The sequence below is a fragment of the Nesoenas mayeri genome (assembly GCF_963082525.1).
Source record: "Nesoenas mayeri genome assembly, chromosome: Z".
Classification (NCBI taxonomy): Eukaryota; Metazoa; Chordata; class Aves; order Columbiformes; family Columbidae; genus Nesoenas; species Nesoenas mayeri.
The window spans coordinates 29,734,344-29,759,482 of NC_137542.1; the positions used below are offsets into that span (position 1 = coordinate 29,734,344).

The following is a 25,139-nucleotide window of genomic DNA, read 5'->3' on the forward strand; positions in this document are numbered from 1 at the left end:
CCTGATTAGTTTTTTTTAATAAACAGCCTGAGGGCAGAAAGGGCTTGGCCACACAAGCTTAAGAGTGGCTCCATTCTGTGACGATGATGGTAGGTTTCAGAGGAACTTAGGATCACTTGCCACCTGCTCAGTAGTTTCGCCTGCTAGCCCTCCTGCTCCTCTGCTATCTTGAAAATTAAATGCTTCTGTTTGTCTTGCTGCTCAAGAAAGTTATCTTGACTTCACATGTGTTACAAGAATTATTATTGAGTAATTAATAATGCAATAGGTGGATTCAGCTGGCTTTTATTTATCATTATGCATAACTGCTGACCTTTGGCTTGCACATCCATTTGTTTGCTCAATAATTCACATGACATTACATTCATTACACAAAAGAATAAACACAACACAACTGATTAACACTACTCTAGTTCTCCTGTTTCTCCTGCAGTGAAAGAATCTTGAGACTCACATTCATAATGATAAAGGAGAAAATCTGTTACAAATTGTACATAGCTGTTCATTTTTCCTCAAATCAAATCCAAATTCAGGATAACAATACCTTTTGTCAGGCACCACAATGGTTGTTAAGATCTGATGAAGAGTATGACAAGTCCTTGCTCACTGATTTCACATGAAGATAAATGTACTGCTGCAAGTTCTAACATTTTAATTTACAAAAAGTGAAAAAGCAAAACCAAAACAAGTCACAGGCCAGGTACAACAGTGTTAGACGGCACAGGTTGATGTTTCCCATGACCGTGACAAGGAGAAATTACTGCTGATCAAACTCTTTACGCTGGAGCCTCAATATATTTCCTGGATTTGAAGTCACAGTTCTTCACTGGTGAGACTGGTCCATGCATACACACCGATGTTTACACTTTCCCACTGTATTATATTAACAGCTGAGATTTTCAAAGCCATTCAAAATATCCAGACAAGGTTTTCCCATTAAATTCTTATTTAAAATAGGTATCTAATTCACTAGATGATTGGAAATGTTAGGCAAATTTTTAAGTAATTTCTAAATGTTCACTCAGTGATTTAAGTGCGCTTTACAAGCACTAATTCATTTAATCACACTGTTATCTGTGACTGGGGCCAATGGTTTCTCCAAAATAATACCCACTGTTTGCAACAGAGCCAGAGACTACACACCTCACCCTCCCATGACTGAGACACAAAAGATTTTTTTCTTCTATCAATTCGTGCTGTTCATCTTACGTTGGATTTTGTTCTTCTTCGGGGTCAGCAGAGAGATAAAGTGATATATGCAACAACCAGAAGACAGAAAAAGGGCAAACATAGGACTCCTATGTTTGAACTCTGCAACGTGGAGGAAAAGCAAGAGTAAGGAAGCAGCATGGACAGGGAAGTGATGCCGAGTGAGAAAAGGAGTAACTGCTTGTTTATGTCAAGCACAATGCACTCTTTTTAGGAAGAGATGCATTCACACTTCCACACTGAATCAGGTAACTTGGTTCACCTTTTCTAACTGTCTTTTAGTCGTGCTTAGTAAATACTGACAGAAGTCATATTGGCCCAAGACAGATAATTTTCTTCTATTACTGTTTTTGCACGGTCTCAGAAAAAATAATAGACTAAAGAGGTGTAAAACATGCAGTAGGATCAATTTGTAGTGATGAGTCCGAAAGAGATCAAAGCTGCTTTGACATCTGTTTCTCCAGTTATAGGAAACAGTACAGAGAAGTTTACACAGCCCCACACACAGAAAAGCTTTGACTGCAGCTATGGATCTGGGTTCCTCAGCTGGAGCAGTCACAGCTCACATTACTAGATCTACAGACCCAAGCGTCAGTTGAACTCCATCACAAGCCACTAGGTTATGAGAACTGTTTTCTTACTGGTGGCAGACTGCAGAGAAAACAGCAAAGGAAATGGCTAAACACAAATTTATGACAAAGTAGATATAAATGTAACTTGATTTTAGTTGTAATCAAATGGCTGCACCGATCATGTGGTGATAGGCATCTTCTTAAGAGGGAATTGGTACCTGTAATATCGGAACAGCTTTATTAATTCAGCATATACCTTGAGGCCTGTGCTATGTTTCTTAAGGCACATGAGCAAACTAAACAGCAAATGTGAATTTTAATAATTCCTTAATAATATTTTCTTAATAAAGAATAGGCTTGTCTACAAAATGCTACAGGACAAAGGATGGCAAAGACTGTTTCCTGTGCATGCTTAAAACTTAAGACATGGCATGGGAATTTTTAGAGCCAGATGAATTAATGAGATGCAGATTAAGATGCTAAATCATGATTCAAAAGTCACCTAAAAACTCCTACTTTCAAAAAAGCTTTATATGAGGAACTACCCAATCAGAATGATGACTTAAGAAGTCTTCATTGGTTTATGATAAACAGAAAATTGCAAATGCAAAATAACAAGCAAAACAGGAAGATATAGCTTCCTGCTTGAAAAAATATCCTATGTTCTACATGTGGTCAGAGGAAGATGAGCCAGAAAATGCTCACCATATAGCCAAATATGCTATAATTTCAACAGCAAAAAATATAATTCCAAGTCTGTTCCACAATAAAAGCCAAGAATCATTTTTGTATTTAAAGCACTATAAGGCAAAGACACCTTTTTGTGCAGACCGTATTGCTTTAGATCAGCAAACACGCTTAAGTATTAATGGCAGAGTTGTGTCTCTAAGCTAGACAATAAGCAAAGTATAACACTATTCCAACGAAGACATATAGTGAAAGAGACTGCAGGAAAATAAGGCCAAATTTGGTTCACCTTCAGGTATAAAATACAATACCAATAACTATCACAACTGTTTTATAAGCCAGTGTCATTCAGCTTCCATGTGGTAAACATAAATATGCCAACTGCACTGGAACTAGAAGTCTGCTTAGACATGAAATAATTTTAAAAGGTCACTTCTGCAAGTATCACAGAAATGCACATGATGAGTTTAAAAAAGTACAGTAGGAAAATTCTCAAATGCCTCTATAGTCTGCAATGCCTGAATACCAGAATTCTGTCATTTACCTGTCCTTGTGCTTTTACACCCCTCATCAACACAGTATCTTGACAAATTAATTATTAACATTTTGTGAGGAATCACAGGGTCAAATTCAAAGTTGCTGTATGCAAGTGTAACTCAAAATCAATGGATACAGACCATACAATCAGCATCCAAGACCAAAAATAAGTAATTTTTCTCATTTAATAAAATAAATACTTAGTTGTCTAGCTATGACAAATGGCTCATAATAGACCATTAGCAACTGTAAGACACCACAAAGAGCTGAAATCCAAGCACTGTATCCAGTCATATCACCTTGTATGTGTTCCTTTAGAAAGGATTACTTCATTATTTTGATGCCAGAATTTGAAAATGCAGTATCCAGTTGCTGGAAGATATCAGTGCCACAGTCCTCTGAAACCAATGAGCTCAGCTTTTCAAGTGAAAACCCTGGAAAACACTATGTCCTGCAGTTCTCAGAAAATAGTCTCCTAGAAATAATATGATTCATGCATACTTCTTAAGACAGTGCTGTACTTCTGTACCGCTCTTAAAAAAAGCCTTGACAGGCTTAAAAGAATTGTAGTAAGAACATAATACAAGCTTAATGTTTCCTACATACAGTCCAGAAAAGACAACATTTGTCTCTGACATCATTATGATGATATCTTTCTATTTATATCCTTTTCATGGCCAGTTTATAATTTGACATATTTTCATGAGAAATTACTACAAAAACCTTTAAATATGCAGCTCTGAAACAGCTTCCTAGATTCATTTTGACAAATGCATTGCAGATTTTAAACATATTCTAATTCTTGCTGCCTTAAATGTCATGAAATTGGTACCCAAATAAGTGCCTTATTTGGCACAACAAATGGCAAACGTTTTCTAATGCAGTTCCTGGCACATCAAAAGACCACAAAGCCTGTAAGCCCCATTGGAGCTCATACCAGATGAGAGATGTACCTGTAAAAGCAAAATTAAAAAGTAGACTTACAGTATCCAAGCGTTACTTACTGCACGTTTTGCCAGCTTCCTGGCCTTCCCACTTTGGGGAAACAATCCAGAAGTTACTTTAAAAAAAACATACTTGTACAAAGTCTTACCTTGCAATCTGTGTTCTAGTATTGAAGTCAAGAGATCTCATTGAGCGTAAGACTTCTATACACCCCAAGTACTGTAAGGAAAAAGAAATAGTTGGAAAACACATTATAATTATTGAGTTTTAGGAGAAAGTGCAGCTAACCATTAAAAGGTATTGCACAATTCTTATTTTTACATTTGATTTATCCTATGTGTCAAGTAGGTTTTTATGTTTATCTCAGATTTATTCCATAAACATTTCATTTAAGTGTCAAATTTGGTTCAATCTGTCTCTCTATGTTTAATCTGATCAATGTAATACATCTAGTTCATAACCTGTTGCTGTGCATTTTAATTTTCCTCTATCCTAGTTGTTCCATTTTAGATATAAAGCTGATCAAATTTTTACAGAAATATTAATGAAAAAGGAAGTGTGGTATAGCAAATTAATCTAGCACTGGTTAGTAGGAAAATCTTATTTAAGAGGGAGAGAACTAAGCTTCATTAGTACAAAAAACAAAAGGTAAGTTATTGCAAGGAAAGCTGAAAAGTGCACCAGCAATTAAAAAATAATTCCTTAAAAACCAGCTCAGGGATAGATGTGTTTTAATATTTTCATTAATAATACTAGTATAAAGATATAGGAAAGTGTTAACAAAATATATTAATAACCCATGCTAGGAGATGGCTTCAACTGGGTCAGACCAGATTTATTGACCCAGATTTCTGCCCTGCATCTCCATGAAAGAGAGGGAGTATTTTTAGAAAATATGTTAAAATATGACAGTATCTATCACATGAGTGAGAAAAGCTCAGGTGAATCTTCTGGCCTCACTTCCAAAAGTGGGCATAATTTGCATATGCTAAAGTCTACATACAGCTATAGCTCTCATCAGATATTTGGATAGTGGGTTTGTACAAGTCAACTCATGCCTGGCACATCCCATGGCAGTTGCTTTGCATGTAGATTAAGTACTCAGCCACACTCCTGACTCCTGAAAGTCAGAAGAAACAGGGATGAGTCTTTACGTAATAAGCTTGTTAATGCTGTCCTAGCATTGTGGTTTTATATCAGCTTTTATATCAGTTTTAATAGCTATTTGCAGTGTAATGCAAACTATTTGGGTATGAAACTGGTGCAAAAAAATCAAGTGAGGCCACCACTTTTTGTCTATTTGGGAATTTTATTTATCTTTTTAAATTATCTTTTGATTAGAAATTACTACACCAGAATCTAGAATTTCAGCAGTGCTTTTTCTATAGAAACATCCATGTCACAAACTGTGTACAAGCTGAGGGAGTATCTAGTTTAGTTTCACATGTCCATTATTATTTAATTTATTGCCATCAAATGTTACAAAGTCATTAGACCACTGTATAAACTGAACTAGAATATCAAGTGACTCCTATTCATTAAATTGCTCTACCTTGGATTATAATAGCCCACAGTTTCTGAAAAGAGTTGTTTCAAGATCCACTTCCTAGATTTTTTTAGACATGTCCTGCAATCTATCTTATGTTTTTTTGGAAGCTTGTAAAATCCACATGGAAAATGTCTCCTGGCACATGGAGCTTTCAAGCTAAGGTCATACTCTCAAGCCATTTAGGTTATCATCACTCTTCTATCAGTGCAAAATTATTTAACCTTTGTGACTTGTTACAGGTAGGTTCCTTTTTTACATATACTTCTGTCTGAGTACTTAAAGCATCCAGAACATTTCCATGCTCTGATGCAGGAAGTTAAGCTATTAACTCTATTTTTAAGTATCTCAGAGGGTGAATTGATTTACTTGGAGATTAAGTTCGTTAAACATCAATTGAGATAATCAGCTGAAGTCAGTTAAGTCATGCGAACATATAGCAACTAAATATGTTTTCCTATACTCTTTTTGCGTCATTTTGTTTTAGTTCTAGGATGCTTTTATACACATTTTTTTTCCAAATATTTATTTCATGTGAGACATTTGTGCAATTAAATATGCTGTCAATGGTATAACTATTCAAAGGTATCCAAGTGATTTTTTGCTACAGAAATGCTTGGTTTTCATTATTTCATCAACTTGTTCATTTAGACCACTCAATACTAAAACCCTCTTGGATTTCGTCTGTTCCTTCACTTATCTATATTTGCCACAAGTCTTTTAAAGCAAAGTAATTGTACACTTTTGAGAACCAGGTCCAACATTTTAGAAGCGAACTCTGGAAGGTAGTTTGACAAGTACATGCAAGCGTGCAAGTAAATACACAAACACATGTGCACACAAGTCACTGTTGGAATAAACACACAAATAATTAGACAAATACCCATAAACATACTTAGAAGGCGTGCATTTAGACTCCTTTGAGTCATACTACCTGATCTGCATTAACAAAAGTAGAGACAAAACCAGACTGAAGGAAGGTCAGATGGAAAAGTTATCCTGTACTTTTTTTATGTATAGCATGGAGACAATTGAACACAACATAGTAAGGCTTGCAGTATTCCTGACTGATCAAGGCAAAGATGGCAACTGATTTTCTGGGATAAAAGATGTGAACACTTAATCACCACGGCATGTTTTCAAGTAACAAAATTACTATAAAAACTGACATTCAAAAGGTCCAAAGGCCAGCTACAGGGACATATAACTCACCTACTGCTATGCTTCAATTATTCCCCAAGACCAACATTGCTCTCTAAAAATATCCATTTGAAGTACATCCTGACAAGGATCCACAGAAAGAAGACATACAACCAAGATAGCAAGTAAATAAATTATTCATTTATTTCAATAAATAAATATCCTAATTAAAAATAAATGCTATCTTTTGCTTTAGGCATTCCATGAAACATTTAAAATACAGTTATAAAACAGTCTACTTCTAAAAAAGCTCCTCTCCACCCAGCACTTATTGTATATTTTAACCAATCAGCTACTGTGCACTGTGATATTTATGAGCTCCCACTAGCATTCTCCCTCTCATTGCTCAGGAAAATAATATACTGAGATACAGCCCACCTTGAAGAATGAAAATTTGAGACTACCAATTCATAACTCTCTCAGATAACATTCTGCCTTCTGTCTACTTTCTGATATTTGAATGGGTTTGCAGATTGTATACCTTCATTGAATGGTGCTATGACCTGAGGAAGAAGTCTCTCATATGAATGAATACCTTCCTATTCAGAGGTTTTCAATTCATAACCAGTACTTTGTATGCTAAACAGCACCTTGCAGGAATATGATGCAAATCTAAAAGCAGAGCACCACATACTCCTGGGACTATACCTCTCTCACTGCATGATGTTCCAACACCTTTACTACTTATATTTTTTCCAGAGAAGGACATATATCCTAGGTTTCTAGTTTGTCCCATATGTGAAGGTTTTCTCCATATTCCTTAAAGTATCTCTGCCTTCTCTATGACACAATCAAAAAATGTTGCTTAACAACTAACATTTTTTACTGTACCCTGTGTAAGAAAAGGTATTGAATTCACCCAACTTTTGTCAGAAACAGACAGTTCAACACAGGAGCACTGGGTGCATTCATATAGTTGAAGTGAAAAGGCAAATGAAGGTCGTCACTCTTAGAGATGCCTTTTGCCCCACGAACATGAACAATCTTGTTCAGCGTTTCCTAACAAGCTTGTTCAAAACACCAAGTTACTGGAAGATATATTCCATTTTTTGACTCAGAAGCTTGTAGTAAAAACAGCAACAAGTATCTTTACAAAAACTGAGCAAATTGTAGCCCCATGCATACTGCAGCAGTCCAAACTAGGAGTGACAAATGCTTGAATACTTGAACACGTGAACAACATATGGACCTCTGATAGCCAATGAGTGTCTGCCCAGAACACGGGTAGCAGGAAGATCTGCCCATCGCCCATTCCCAAATAAAATGACTCTTAATCTCTAAATCTGAACTAATGGAGTATCATTAGCTCAGCAAAATTCCATGGGTATTCATATCAAACTAAGATAGACTGGCATTAATCTGTGTAACCAGATGCCCATCATCAAATCTGAGTGGTTCATAACATTGCAGATTGTACCTGCAACACACAGAGCCTCACGTGAGTTATGTAAGGGTACATCAGCAAACAAACATGCACTTCCATTGTTAGCCAAAAATTAGCCAGTGCTTTCAAACATTGATGTATCTGAAATCCACCCTAATGTTGCACAGCTGCTGATAATGGCCTGGGGGCTCAAAAATAGATTCAGATTCCCATGGTTCTGGGTGGTGTATGTAGGTCTAATTTTTGAAAAGAGAAATCTCTGAAACATAAGACACCCTGTAACAAAGTGGTTGATTCACTGCAAGTTTCTAACCCACACGCTTAGGCTGCGCTTTTACTGGGCAAGTATGTAAAAGTGAACATCGTTTTACTTGCCACATCTGTTCCTCATGTGTATCTCAAGTCGTATTCCTACATTTTCAGGATTCCTCTATTGCGGGTGTTATTTGCTTTTGTGGTTGGTTGGTTGGTTTGTTTTCCATCTTATTCTTGTTAGCCAAAGCGATAGTCCAGAATTAAAGTATGCCATGAAAGTAAACAAGTAGTTAGTATGAATTGACTAGTGCTAATTAATTCCAGTTGATGACTCCCTTATTTAAAAATAAGAACTTTTATTTCAAATTTCAATTATGTTGCTTCTGTTGAAAATTACATTTATGTATGTATCAAAATGGCAGTTCCTTCTAATTTCAGATATTATCAATAGCCAAAGGGGCTTGTGAAATGAGCACAGAGTTCCACAATGTTCTGCAATACTTACAGCTTACTTTCAAGTTTGCTATCTGTCCTAAATCACATTAAGATTCAAGCCTAAATACACCCTAACATACATGGCATAATACAAAAATAGTATTTCAAATTGATTTCAAAATAGTAAGCTTGTCCTCATGTAACTGGGGACCTAGTCAGGATTTTTAATATCCATATTGATGCATGAAAAGCAGAAAAAGAAAAAAAGTAACCCAAGTCATAGCCAGACACTGCAGGATTGATAATTGCAAATATCTTACAAAATGAGGTTTTTATCTATAGGAAATCAATATGAAACAGTAAAGCTGAATCCTTTAGTTATCATATTAGACGAATTTCCCATCTTAACTAAATTTACAATAGCTACTCTGTAAACCACTGAAGCGAAAAAAAAAAACCAAAACAAAACACAAAAACAAAACAAAACAAAACAAAACAAAACAAAAAAAAAAGAAGGAACTGTAATCAGAAGATGTTCCTTTTACTAAAACAAACTAGGCGAAAGAAAAATAACAAATGCCACAATACTTCCCAATTTTTTAAACTGTGCTTTAACTGAACATTTATTAGCTTGGATGCTGTACTAATTTGACTGAGATATGCACTATAAATTACTTAGCTCAGCCAATCAGCAGGGAAAAAAAATCACAAAAGCACAACATATATTTGCTTTTTTACTTCATAAGGACATAATAGCATAGATATACATATTTGATTAAACTACATAGTTATATACATATTTCTGAAATACTTCAAGGACATCTGGCAATACAAAATACTTGCCAATCCATAAAATGATCCTCTGATTGGCAGTTGCCAGTCTGCCAGGTACTTTGTAGTATCTATCCAGTAACAGAGGCAGTAAGAAGGCATTGACAAAAATCTGAATACAGTAACTATACAGTCCTTGATATTTTTTTAAGATAAACTGGGTACAGACATACCTACAATTTGAAATATGTAACTATCCTGTCAGTTACCCCTAGGAAAATGCCTTACCCTATGGTAAAGCACTTCCACAGAAGGCTGTAAAGATACTGGCATGTGGCAGGAGGACCTTTCCTTCTACACCTTCAGGAGAAAAGGTAACTGCTTGGCATTTTTGCAGACAAATCACCTATCCTTACTCACACAGCCTACACAAGGAGGACATTAAGCCTCCACATCAATATGTTTGCACTCGTTGAATTTGACATAGTGTGCACATCCTTGTACCAGGCTACCTGAAGGGATTTCTGTGGGAGCCAGGGAAGGTCTGGAGGCACGGCTCTGCATCCAGGTAGATATGGGAATCATCTTTTTAATATGAAATAGCAGCTCCTCATCCTGATCACAACAAATGGCCCAGACACAGAAGACTGAGCTTCCTGAGTTGTTCTTCATCTATATTCTCCCACTGGCAATGCAAAACGAAGAGGAAAGAAGGAAAGAAGAGAAGGAGAGTGTGCTAAGTACCAGTGGGGACGCATTGCATGTTACCCACAAACCAAAGCAGCTTATTCAGAGGCTATCCTCTTAAGCTCAGTTAGCTTTAACTGCAATCATGTGCTAATAATGCTTAGTCTTTAACAACAGCTAATACTGATCAGTATTTATAGGACTCACATAAGTTTGTATAAAATTTTGTTTCCAATAGTAATGACTTAAAATATTATGTGCTTGTACAGCACCTTGAAAAGCATAAATCCTCTCACCAGCTACCAGAAAGTCTTTCAAACTTTTTCAAAGCAGGCAAATGGTTTACTTAGTCAGGCTAAATACAGAGGAAGACTATGTTTTGAATTCACATTGAATAAAAAGATTGCTGTAAAATAAAGGGCACTTTGGAGACATCTCTACATAGCAAAGACTGAAGCTGTCTTGCATATACCATCAATACAGCAGATGAGAGGTAGGATATGAGCTGATTTCATGAGGAGTTATGAGGACTGAAGACTGGGGGAAGCTCCTAAGGTTGAATTTACACTTGAAATCTGTTAAATATAGAGTTACTGCACTCATCCTGAAAAAGAGTGTATATATAAAGGGACTTCATACCTACAATGCTAGTCATTGACCTAGTGTTGCGGCTGAGCTACCTGAATGGGACAAAGATCTTGGTGGAGGCTTGATAAATCCTTCTGAACTCAACAGTCAGCCATGACACTGGAGCACAGGAGCTACTTCTGAACTAAACAAAAGGTAGCCATGTAGGGAGATACTTCTTTGTATTACTAAAAAGTCAGAATTTTCTGAAGACCTGCACTCAATAATAAACTTTTTTTCTTTGCTTGTAGTTATTAGTTTGATTGTTTTGTTTGTTTTTTAACCTTAACAGTGTTAAGAGGGTGTTCGCCAAACGTCTGGCAAACTTTCCTGGTAGGTGGAAAACAGCTGCATGTTGTCTTGCCATCACTGTGGCAAACATCCCACCCAGCCTCTGGCACCACAGAAGTCTGCAGGACATCCTTTCACTGCAGGTGTTGCTGGTCACACAGAGCACTCATCGAGCCGAAGAGGCAGCCTTTGGTAAGTACTGGTTACCACTGACTGAGCAGATAGCACCACAGTGGAAAGAAGGTCTGATGTGCACACAACCATTTGGATTTATGTCAGTGTACATAGATATTTTAAGCAGAAGGATAGAATGGAAGATTAATTCTGTGTGACAGTTCTAATACAGGGTGTATTACAGTACTAGAAAAAGCCATGGGCAGAAGCAAGACTGCATATTCAGAGAGAAATGTATGAGCACTAGTCACAGAGATCTAAGTCAGCTGCTAGAAATTTCAGTTTCTCTGGTAGTTTGGGATACGAATATTTGCTTTTAAATGTTCTCCTTAGCTATCAAGTAACATGATGGTGAGATCTTACGTAACACAAGTGTTATTCTCCCAGCCATGCCATAATTCCTTGCCCTTCCTTTCCATTGGGGCAAGATACACCTTTGGGACTACTTGAAGACACAGATCTCTGAGGGTACCTGAGGACTGTGCTCTAACAGGGTATGCTGAGGGACCTGCTCTGTATCTCTGCTCCGTGCTTCCCTGTCATCTGCACAATGACAAGCCTGCTAGGGGGAGAAGCAATCCTGCATGAAAGAAACACTGGCAGCCTTGTTCTGAATGAGGAGAAGGTCCTATATTTAGAGATTGTCAGAATCTAACACCAAAAATGTGTCATAAACATATGCTTCCATGAAAAACAGAAAGGCACTCTTCTGTGCTTTCATATTTCTGCAGTTGGTAATTTTCATACCAGTAAGCATCTATAGACCTTTAAAGTAAATCAATATTTCCCCCAAAGGGTTTTTTCTCATTAAAGGATGCATGTCCTAATCCAGACAGAAAACCCTAAGTAAGGATTGATTGAATGGAAATGGAATGGAAAAATCTAAAAACAAGTCTTCTTTGGGGTTCAGCTACAAATAAGCCTTGACCCTTCGGCTGTAAATTTTGCTTTATGAAACAAGTAAACCAACAGGGCTTCTGAACTAGTACAAATTATGATGGATATGACTGTCAATAGGTTTGCAATTCTCTTGGAAACTGGTCATTCGCTTCCTCAGTGATGGGTGAGAGGAGAATACAGTTTTCACAAAAATACCTCAAATTTTGGTCAACACATAGCTCTTCCCTGTTCCCTCTTGTACAACAACTGGTTTCTGTAGCATAAAAATATTTCAAATGCCCCTGCATAAAGCAGACTTTAACAATTCTTAACTGGTGAATGTTAGTCGGCTCTTTCAATGAACTGGGCTATCCTATTTGAACACAAGGCTCAGGTATGTGCAAACTGTAATAACAAAGGGATTCAGGAGGCAAACGTGTATTTTGTGCATGAGATCAGTACCCTTCTGAAATCATTCTTCGATATATACTCTTCAATTTGTTAATTAACACATTATTTTTAGTATAATTCAAGGCTACTTTGGCAACATATGATGTTTACAACCTATTGCTTCTCTATTTTGTTCTTTGAACTGAATCCTTGGATTTTCAATAACAGGAATGCTGCAAAAATTACACTATCAAACTATTTTGGTAGAAGAGGTAACATTCATAAGCTCTTGATTTAATTACCATGGTAGATTTATGAAACATTTTCAGAAGAAACTCCAGTGAAATGACTGTCTCTGTATATCTATGTCTTGATATATTTTGATTCAATGCACTGAACAGAAATAGTGTTTGTTTAGCATCCGGAGAACAAAATAATAAAAAGAAAGGCCACGTTTTAAAATCTTCACTGCATGACTGTGAGTCACTGCATATTTGCTAGACATCTAGCTTTAATCATGTAAATCCTTTTACAGTGAATTTCCTGAAGATTTTCATAAAGGCTTTCAGTCATAAGTAAAGCAAGACGGACTTCCAGAGGGATTCTGAGATCAACTATGAAACAAAGTGCCTAGAATTTACTAATTAATACTCAAAAGGCTGTCAAACTTTTTCAGCTAAATAAATTAATCCTAACTCTAACCTAGTGCTGGTAGAAAAATCAGCTTCTAAACAAAGGAAGGCAACTATATTGTTCTATTTCACACATCTTTCTTGCACTGAGTTGCTTAAACGATAAAAAAGAAACAATCTGCCTTAACATGACAAAAAAACCCAAAACGAAACAAAACACACACACAAAACTGTATACCCACTTTTATTTATATATCATATATATGCACATATGTATCTGTATATATAAAGACCTTGAAATCCTATCTATTGACTTCAAGTGTGCATAAATATACAGTCCCACTGTTACAAAAAATGCTTATCTAGAATCTTTAAGTCTGAAAAAAAATGTTAATTTTTACTATTTTCTGAAATGCAGTATATAAATATTTGTAACTATTTTTAAGTTTCAGTGGGCAGCTGTATGTATCTATTAATAAACTGACAAGTATGATTATACATAAAAAGATCTCAAGATTTTCCAACACTAAAAAAGCTGCAAATATGTTATTCTTTTTTCTCCCACAGAGATCAGAAAATCTGTGAAGTCCTTCTTCAGGAGACAGGGATTCATATAAACAAAGAGGCCTTGGAGAAGATATGAACACTTGTGAACGCCTCAAAATCTTGTAGATGAGGCACGGAGAGAACACAGCATTTTCAAAAGAAAATATAATTATGTGTCACCAGTATCAGGACAGAAGGAAGCAATGTTTTCTATGTCTGTTAAAACATCTGTGAAGTATGATGAAGATTTTACATGACTAAATACTATCAGTTGCTGGGCAAGGAGATACATGAAGAAAAGCATGCAGCAACATGCAACGTTTTCACTGTATTGCAAAGTATAGCTTTCCTCTGTTGATAGAACATATTTTCACTTAATTATACTAGAATACACTGATTTTTTTATATACTTTTCCTGTATCAGAGATGCAGACAGGAGTAGCTGTAGAAATCTCCAGACAACATGAAAATATGGGGCATCTTACCAGTAAGAAAATGATTAAAATGTCTATTCCATAAGCCTCCGTAAGAAAAATCCATTCTACTTGGAATATGTGTACTGTTCTCACTAGGTATGAACAGTGGTTTTACATCTGTCCCCTGTGAGAGCATTCTGGCAGCATCTCACAATCAAATCATATGGTAATGATTCAGAACTCCTTAAAAAAAAAAGAAAAAGGCCGAGGATTCAGCTAGGGGAAGATTAATATATTTTATCTTCTCTTGAAAAGCAATTTCTTAAGTCAACTCTAAGGTCTCATTACTTGCTCGTAAGGGGAAAGATACCATTGGAATTTTCTAATCTCCATCTCAAATGGGGTTGAAAACAAGACATCTTCAAAGAAAATACCTTTTTCTTATTTCTTACTTGGATGTGGATAAAATAAGATTGCCAACATCACTCTCAAAAATATTGCTGGAGTGCAGATGCTAAATGGACTGGGCTTTCACAAGTTTCCACAAAATTCCCATATCAGCAGTTTTGCATGTACAACATTTCTTATGTTCTTATTTTTACAGATGTATGTTTTTGCATGCAAAAACTCAGAGAAGTGAGAACCAGAAGTGCACACACTGGAAAAACATTTATTCTACTATTTTAAATGTAAACACATTCTGCATTGTGTCTCAATTTTTTCATATGTGCCAAAAGTTTTCTCTAAAAGAGGCTACATTTGGAAAAAAACTTCAGTTCCATACTTTTCAGGTTTAATTTTAAAAATACAGGGTGATTGCAATTAATGCAGCGGGATATTAATCCGTGTGAACCACTTAGAGTATGCACAGCAGTATCACAGACTAATTGCTTCATTTTCACAGTTTCACATTTTAATTCAGTGAACACTTTCCAGACTGTTTTGCTTGCTACCTTGCATATTGACTAAGCTATATTCCCCTTTAAAGCATCATGCAGATTAGTTCTAGAAACTTAAGTTCTGCATCAGAATTCCTTTAGTACAAACATGCAAAAGCTTCTGCAGCCAAAACAATACGCTTCAAAAGTTGAAAAACATCATTAGGCATCTGAAACCGTAAAAGTGGACACTGCAAATACATTCAGTTATCAAAGAATTTCTACTACCTCTGTCATTAAGTAGAACTGCTTGATGAAGAGTAATATTAAAGCACAGAACCACAAGATGGAAGATGTAACATGCTTTTCCACTATGCCAAATATAAACCAATGCTAAGTATCTGAAATGCTATACAGCTATGCTTTCAAAATTGTGCACTTGGAGGTGTAATTTAAGAAGGACCTGTCACTCCTAAAACTAAAAATATGAAACACAGAGGGAGGGAAAGGGCTGCATGTACCTCTGGTCTTCATCATGGGAGTCCTGCAATTGAAACACATCTTTTTCCTGAATATTTATCAATATTTAACTTTCTAATGCTTAAGCTATACTTACTTGTGTTCGCAGTAAGAATGCCCAAAAGATGACCTCCAATGTGCAGAGCAGAGGAATAAGGCGAGAGATGTCCTGGGTTGGATTTAAAACACCAAAAAAAAAATCTCTAAAAGGTCTTGTTGCAGCATAAAGGCCACAAAGAATCCCGGCAGAGCAGCTCTGGGGCCACCACCCCTGCACAAAATCCCCCAGGTCAGTGTCAGGTCAGGATGGGCACCTGCACCAAGCAGCCCTGCTCTTCCAGGTCCTTGGTAGAAATAAATAAATTGAAAGAGATGGTTTCTATTTACTTATTGCTCTCTGCTTATTTTAGGACTATAAAATTAATTTACAAAAGGTTCAAAAACACTGAAAAATACATCTTCAACAATCATTATTTTAAGTTTTCCAAATTAGGCCTGCTTCATGTGCAGGCTGTTTATCCAGTGTAATTATTGCTGTAACAAATGAATGGTTACACAACAGTCTCGAATCTCAGGGTAATCTACACTACATAAATAGCAGTATTTTAAGTAGTACCAATCTTGTTTCAACTTGAAACATTTGCTGCACCTAACTCTATAAGCTGTGCATCAATTCTACTTTTTCAGATGTCTCTCAAATATCTTACTACTCATTCTGCCTGTCGTTGAGCAACCTGAATTGCAATGTGTAACACTGATCTAAAAAATATATTCATAAATATTGCTCACTTCAAACTAACAACATATACTAGACTAAGGCTCTAACATGAACAAAACCTATCTCGTATCTCACTTGCGTTCTCCACAACTCTGCTCCTGCAAAACATCCACACACCGTAAGAACTTTGAATTTATAAATAATTCATTGTTTTTTACCAAACAGTTTAAGGTATGTATTTCATCAGCAATCTTCTGTTCTCCCTGTTCGGTGTGGCACGCATGTGTGCTTGGTGACCTTCTTTGACAGCCATTACGAGTGCACCACAGAAGACCACGATTCAAAGGTAGTGTCTGCTGACCCAAGAAAAGCTATCTTTCTGTCTCCAAAATTTCTACTCTAATTTCTGTCGTAAATGTGCTGAGTTTGCAAACTGAAAAGGTATTTTCTGATTTGCCTACTCTGCTTACCCAGCTTGAGACCTTTTACAGCAACAGGTCTTCACTCTAGCAACTTTACAGAGCAGTTGGGTTTGGTGGAAGACCACTGCATGTAGGTGTTGTGTAAGTCTCATCCCTGTCAATAACTTCCTGGACACCCTTAAGCAAATGACTAAAACTCTCTACATCTTTATTTCCTCCTCAGAAAAATCAAAAGCTTGATATTTTGCATTAAATAATACTTTGTATTAAGGCTTTTAAACAAGCAACACTTTGTAGAGCATGAGGATCTCTTAACAAGGGTTCCACAGAAGCTGGTATTATTGTTATTATTAATCCTAAAGTAAAGTGATACATACTTCATTGTCTTCTTAACAACTGCTGAAGTGCTGTAAGAGAAACAGGTTCAGGGCATCTGCCAGCATAGCTTGATTTCATACCAGGGCCTTGTAAAGCTCATTAATTCTGAAGATTTTTATCACGCCTGAGTGTTGCTAAGGATAACAGTCATCCAGGAACAGGACCATAGTGGGGACTGTCTTCATAGTTTCTGTCTCTGACCCAAGAAAACACTTTGGGTAGATTCAAAACACTTGCCTGATATGTTTTTAACAGATGACTGTGTTGTGTGCCGTGTAGCTTCACACTTAATTATTTCCTTTCAGAAGAAGACTGCACAGTTTATCTGCCTGGCCTTTTCATCCCTGCTCAGACTTCAAAAAAAAAAGTAAGTAAAAATTAATTACACTGTAGCATCTGCACTCAACATGTGTTGACATAACATGGCCCCTATATCTGGTGGTAAAAGGCAGTGTTTCTGAAACATTCTAATTTCTTGGGAAGGGTACTTTTACAGTGTCCTGTGGTTAATTAAAGCAACATGTCTATAAGAAAATAAATAATTCTGCTTCTGAAAATTACTTCATCAGAGGTATGCAGTGCCAAATGTCAGGATGCTGGTGTCTAATGAGACGTGAACTCCCTTGTATAATTCCTATGCTAATAAGAGCCAAAAATTTGAATAGAGGTATGTTAATACAACGACATATCCAGAAGGATGAAAATGCTGCTGAGAAAGTTAAGATAAAACCTTAAGATAAAATATCTCTCTTTCAGTCTTGTCCTTACTATTTAAGGTATCTGGTCAACTTACATCTCTAATTTCAGGATTTGTTCAAACAAACAAACAAACAAAATCAAAAATCCCTGTGTTAAAAAATATAATGTGATGGTGCTGTGGAAAAAAAGGCCTAGACAGATTTTTCTGTCTATCTCACATTATTTTTTTAGTGTTTCTCTATAGAGTGTTTATTTTTACCTTTTTGCTTGCACTTACTGTCTCATTTCAAAGGGCTTTTTTTAGTCTTTAAACTTTAAGCTGTGACTTGGATTGTCTGAGTCAACCTTTTGAGACTGAAATATTTCCTTTTATTTGAAAAAAAATCTAGGGGAATATCTATCACTTATTAAACAAACATTCTAGATTACCCTTACTAAATTGTGCCAACTGAAAACAAGTGATGACTGGAAATGTGGTTGCACTGAGTCCCTTCATTATTCCCATCACAACTTAAATACACAGGCTCTGCCTCAGACCTGCCTGGAGCGGCCAAAGGTAGTGCTGCATTGTATCATAAATATATAGAATCAAGTGAAATATGAATATTGTATGACTATGTAGAACTGCAGAGAAGCAACATTGAACCACCTCTTCCTCTACAACTATGGAATTTGTTTCATGGCTTAGAGGACTAAATCACCCTGGAAGAGCAGCAGCAGCTGGGAAGGCTGGCTGTCTCTGGCACTATCCTAGGGCAGATCTGCATTTTTCCCACTACGAAAATGTAAGAAAATTTAATATCAATAGTTTGTGCATCACTTCAATTCTACTGTAAAACAAGCTAGGCTGCAGCACAATTATTGCTAGTGTGTTAATTGAGACCAGGTTCTTCAATGGGTTATGTGGCCAGGGGACAAAGGAGTGCCTTGGCACTGGGACAAAAGAACACCTTGTCTCCAGCAGAAAAGGTATGAGTTTTCCCTAAAGAACTCAGTTCATCTGTGTGTTTTCTTTATGTTTATAGAGACAGATATTTACATTGGGCTCATGGTATTATTACTGTAACCATTATGTGAAGACAAGTGAAAAAAAACAACAATCCAATTTCCAAGGAAAAGCAGAAAAGGAATTACGGCTGAATGAAGTTTTACCTTCTAAACCAACGAGCTAAATTCATTTGTAGATTTTGAAACTGTACATAACTAGCAGGACTGCATAATTTTTGCTTTAAACAAACACAGTTCTCACTTGAACTATTCAAATCAACATTAAAAGTGCCCAAATTGTGTCACTCACTAAATAACCCTAGGTGTGGAAATTATGCCAAAGCTTCCAAGGTATTTTGCAAACACTCCAAATAAACTGCACACCAGATATTCATGTTGAGAGTTGAGTCCTCCAGTACTGAAATCATTACGTGCTTTGCCTTCAGTGAAAGGTGTGTAAATGTACAGTAATAGTACTTGATTCATGCAATTAGAATAATATTGTAATTAAAGACTCTACTGTATGATTTTTGTTCATAGGATCTGATTTAATTTCTGTGAGAAACACTCTTTTCATATCAATGGGCTGTACAAAAGTCCCACAGTGCTTCGGATCCATGGAGCTCAAAACAGAGGTTTTCAACAAAGCAACAGTCATCAGTATGATTCTTTCGTGGCCCTAATAACAGTGAACGAAAATGCAAAGAATACTAACTGATTGCAAAGTAATATGGTGTACTAGGAGGGATTAATTGCTAAAACCAATGCCATCTTTGTCACTTACTTCTTTCTCCACTATCTTGACTGCATGCAGCTTTAAAATCCACGGTGATAAGCCAATCTCAAAGTCTTTAAGCTCTGGGTAACAGTGTTTGGGTACCTGGGTTGAGGATAGCTGACTCTGAACTAAAGGATCAGTATTCAGTCCTATTATTATCATATGGCTGAAACACACAACCTACTTTTTAAATACAGAAACCTCATTACAAACAGGATGCTTTGGGACTGTGTTCCTTATTATTAGAATCACATGCACGAAATCCTGCTGAGTATGTTTTTACTCAGGCCATGTCAAACTATCAGTGATTAACCATTAGTAGTACTGCAACTTGACTGATAGAAGCAGAATTTAAATCTGATTTAAAAAAACAAACAAACAAAACCAAACACCCCCCCAACAACAAAATAAATACATTGCACTAATTTTTCTATAATGAACAAAGATAAATTTAGCATCAATCAGAAAGAGAAACTAAAAAGTCTTGCTGTAATGTTAATTTTTTTTAAATAGGAGATTGTAAATTTGACTTCATGTTTATTTAAAGGAATAAGATGGAAGCAAGAAACGCTCTTCTTTTTTCTTACAGGCTATACTGGATACATTTCAAACAAGTGGGCAAAGGATAGCACCACAAAGCCATGAAGCACTGGTACCTTGCTCCTACTTTAAACCAGCAAGAAATCAATTCTGGCTAGAACAGAGAGAAAAAAAATCAAAAACATTATTCCAAAGAGCCCTGAAATCTTGTAGGGGAAGTCCACATATGTTGCAGTTTCCACCACGTTAGCTCCATTTAAGGCTGTACTTTGCAGTCTGAGTCAGTCACTAAAGAGAAAGGTAATTCTGTAAATTCTGTGTCTACTTGCAGAGATCTGATAAAAATCACAGCAGCCCTGCATATATGCTGAAGTGGATACTATAGTACAGAATAAAAGGATGCAATAAGAGCATGCAACAAAGCAATTCAGTTTTTTCCCTAAGCACATACTTAATTTTGAGCATATAGGAATAGCCTTGATTATTTGAATGAGAATATTCCCATAAACAGTGTCATGCAGAAATGTTTGCCGAACTGAAGCCTTCACTTGGTGATGTGTTTGAACAGCTTCACAAAAGATGTCTATTTTCCTCATCAAATGGAAATTGTTGTTATCCCCTCTCAAGACACCAAAGTGTTAAAATGTTAAAGAAATAATTGTACTTAGGATTATAGTATTTAGCTATTTTGCTATAATATTAATAATTTAATATGCTTTTCACTTAAATATTATTTGCCTGGCTTGCAGTGCTTCTTTCAGATGAAGTCCCTTTTTCCTTTCTACCTCTCAGATACTACCTTTGTACCTGTTTTTTTAACACTAGATTTACATAGGTCTGTTCTATGCCACCACCTTAGTTTTACAGTTCGTTAGGTTTTTTGGATATACTGTATATAGGGTTATAAAATTATTCTATAGTATTTTGGGTTTATTCAGTTTTGAAGTGCTGAAAACCAGCATTTTAAGGTCATCAACACTTGTTACAAAAGCCAACCACAAATTACCTAAAGACAGACATACATCTGCCTTGACTGTTGATTGCGCTCTTAATTAAACGTAACAAACCCCAAAATGTCTATGCCATTACCCAATTAAACTCATCAGTAGACATTTGTCATTGTAAAAAACCTGATTTCATTGAAACATTTAACTACTGTTAGATTAAACGGTTCTACACTTTTTTTATTATATGTATTTGTTTCTTCTGACAACATGAACATTTATAATCACTCCCTATAGTAATCATTTCCTCTATGGGGAAAACACTGAGCTCTTCAACGACTTCCATCACAGCAAACTATTTCTCTTTTTTTTTTCCTTTTTTTTTTAATTATTAATCCATAATTTGTTAAACTGTTCAGCAGTAGTGTTAAGCAAAATATCAGTATCTCAGACTCAATGTCCCCTAATATGGGTATGGTCATTTGCTAATTTGCTATCAAATTTTTTTTGTTTGTTTTTGTGAAAATTTTCCCATTAAAGTGATGCAATGTGAAAACCAGAGGGATGAAAAAAAAAATACAGTAAGTGCCAGTATTTTTATGGATGAAAATAATTCCATTGCAGCAGACCATGAAGATCAGAACACAGTTCCGTTTACCATAATCCTACACCCATTTTTAAGCATCAGAGTTACACTACTCATTTAAAAAAATGGGTAATATGTGAAAATGTGGTGACAGCAGTAAAGTTACAGATTTATCATGCACTGCACATAGAAACTTTTTGTCTTTTACTTCAGAAGATTTGAATGTGAGTTACAGACTGCCCAGTAGTTACAACTGACAATATCCCATAGATAATTTTAACGTTTTGAATGTGGATTAATGAGAAAATAGTAATGCAGTGCACATTTACACACAAAATTATAAAAGCTTTGCCAATTAACAACAAATCTAATTTTTGTCTCATTTAACTAATGGCATATGGAATTTTCTGCAAGGCATATGGTACTAATTAAACATGGTACAAGTCCCCCAGATAGTCAATATAGCCATGAGGTATCCAAGAAATGTTTCCTTTCAGTGTACATTATCTATGTATGGATTTGATGGTTTGAATGCATAAAAGTGCTTGGAACTAACAATGTTTAATGATGTGGGAACTGCACTTCTATTCTTATCTATATAATGCAGCAGTTGCTGAGGAAAATTCTGAGATACTTAATGAACAGGCAAATTATGAACTAACCAGGACCAGTATATTTTCATTCATTCATTAACCACTGATTTTGATATTTATTTTTAACCATCGCTTTTACATTTAGAGCACTGTTCTGTGAGAGTATCAGGTTAAAGATATCAACCTATTTTTTAACAGAAAGAATAATCTAGATTCCATACATTTTACTGACATTAACAAACACCTAAATCATAAGTTGTATGGTGCTAATGATTTATTTTGAAAATTCTAATATACATAATGCATATAAATACACTTTCATGTAGCTGACACCACCTGCACTTAATTAAAATATTTGTTCTACTGTCACTTTTAGATATGGGTTAATTATTAACTTTAAATGTAAGTCCACTCATATGTAATTTTAATTCTCTTTTCAATTCAAGAACACCAGCTTCCTCTAGCATACAGAAGGTCAACCACTGAAAAAATTAAGAAAATGAATACTGTGTTTGTTCTGCTTCATAATGATCACTTCAGGTAAAATGAACAGTAGCAGTGAATTCTCATAGTCATTATCTGCCTAGTTACAATGTCCTAAGCAAAATAAAAAATAAAATAGCTGAGTTCCACGAGCTAATGGGAAAACAGTAAATGACCTTCTGTTAACCAGAATATTTCTGTGAAAAAGAATGATGGGGTCTCAATACCACTATATCTAGCATCAGTGGGTTATTTTTATCGAGACACTGCTCAAAGAGAAGCACAGCAGCAGTTTGTGTTCTGAAAGGCAGCACTGACTCTTTTGTGGTTCCCGTAAATTTCAGAGTAGTAAAAAAGACAGTATAATTTCAACAGTGCTTTGAATTTACCAACTTACTCAGTCTACTATCACTTGCAAAATCCACCATCACCACTAACAGAAAAAATCAAAAACTGCTTCCTAGTGCTCCAACTGTTAACATACACTCTGCTTTTGATGATGAGACCCAAGAAAAACCAGGGAGAGTTAATCAACAGGGCTGCCTTTCAGTTTTAAAGTATCCTGATATAAATTCACACTGTGACTTTTATACCCAAAATAAGATGAGACTAAAAATAGATCTGTAATCTTACTTATAGTCTGCCACAAAACAGTTTAACACTTAAGATGCAGAAGGCACTTGGCAAATAAGCATAGACTGAAAAAAGAATGCTGGACGTTATTTTTGCACTTTCTGCACACTGTGCTGGAAGGTGTAACCAGAATCTTACCTGACTACAAAAATATTATACATACTCTTCTCTCAAAGGCTCTAATTTAACAGGTCATTTCAAAATACATTCAAAGCAGATGGAAATATTGCCCTGTAAACTTAGGATTTTCTGCTCTTGACATGCTGTATCAATGAACTGAAAACAGCAATAACATTTAAGGTGGCTGAATTCTCATTATGTAAAACAAGCTCCATTTTCCTGCTCTATTCAAGACAGTATTTCTATTTGTGGAACACGATATGACTTGCGCTCTGTATCTTATTGCTCTAAGATTTAAAATCTAATTTCACTTTGAAAACACACACGTCCTTCAAGGTATTTTCAAACTGAAAGATCATGCAAAATTAACAGTACTTCAAACACAAAGGGGTCTTTCTTTCCTTCTGTATATTGCACCAGACATATTGAAAGCCTATGTATCTGAGATATATACAGTATGCTAGCTAACAGTGGAAACCTACATTCAGAAGAAGGAAAAAAATCCAAACCAAGAAGTAATAAAAACAGCTTTTAGCTTAGGAACTGTATTTTTACACAGCTGTAGAACATTATCTGACAAAGAACCTATTTGCAGGTTTGCTCCAATTTCACAAATTAACACAGCTTCCCAATCCTGCCTTCCTACATTTACATACCATGCATTATGCACAAAAAAAAAGGAATATACAAATAGAGATCTTTTCAGCCTGTCTAGCCTGTCATCAAAACCAGCAGAGAATTTTTCATTGACAAAAACACAGAATGGAAGAAATCAGACCAACCTTCACAATGTACGTCACACCAGGTCCCAGGATCTTCTCACTCGAGTGCAGCCATCCTCGAGAGGGTTTATTGACAAAGCTGCTACTTTGATTCCAGTCTTCACCTCCTGGGTGCACTTCCTCTGACCGTGGTTTTTTCCCCATACTCATCTTGCTCACGTCCTGCTGAGAACACGAAGTGGCAGAGACAAGGTTACATGTGTTGTCTGAAGCCCCTGCTGCTGAGCTAGAAGCACTCGAGCTTCCCTGCAACTTGGAGACAGCAAGCTCCTTTACTGCAGAGGAGAGGTTTTTGATACCCAAAAGGCTGCCTGTGTGAGAGAGTTTCAAGTGGGACATTTTATGCATGAGGGTACACAGGGTGGTGGGTCCATCTTCATGGTCCTTGCGGAGAACTTCTGGCGAGACCAGGTACGAAGGTGCTGTCGAAGTCGTAGCAACTGCTGAGACTTTGCTGTTCATGGACAAATTGTGAATAAGATCATCAACTGATGTCACCGAATCATTCCTGAAGCGGTTATACTTGGTACGTTGAAGCATGCCCTTCTATCTGGTTTCCTGCATATGTTCTGGCAAATCTGATGCCAACGCAGGAGATGCCTGTGCTAACATAGCAGGCGATTCATAACAACACGGAAGGATAACAAGATTTTGGGTTAAAAAATAAAAGACTGTAAGGAAAAACAAAAAAATATATATATGTTTAAGAAATTTCTTATGGTTCCCCGTTAAGGTTGGGTGAAGTAACAGTTTTCTGTGAGAGAGATCCCAGTCCTGCTTAGAGCTGCCAACTCGCTCACAGCAAAAGCATGACTCACACAAATGAGAAGGACCCTTTTCAACAAAAGGCTCAGTGAACACTGCAAATCACTTCCTGTAGAAAAAAAAAAAAAAAA

General features: G+C 36.2%; 1 protein-coding gene across 1 annotated transcript in view; it reads right to left on the reverse strand.

Annotated features, from left to right (window-relative positions):
• The window catches only part of SHC3 (SHC adaptor protein 3), a gene marked incomplete at both ends in the record, with an annotated part of 57,456 nt that extends 32,673 nt beyond the window's left edge, over nt 1-24,783 (reverse strand). The window contains 2 exons of the mRNA XM_080362810.1: nt 4,099-4,169; nt 24,244-24,783. Of these exons, the coding sequence (XP_080218936.1) occupies nt 4,099-4,169; nt 24,244-24,783 (611 nt within the window). The remainder of the gene's footprint in view (nt 1-4,098; nt 4,170-24,243) is intronic.
• Nucleotides 24,784-25,139: the final 356 nt, after the last annotated feature.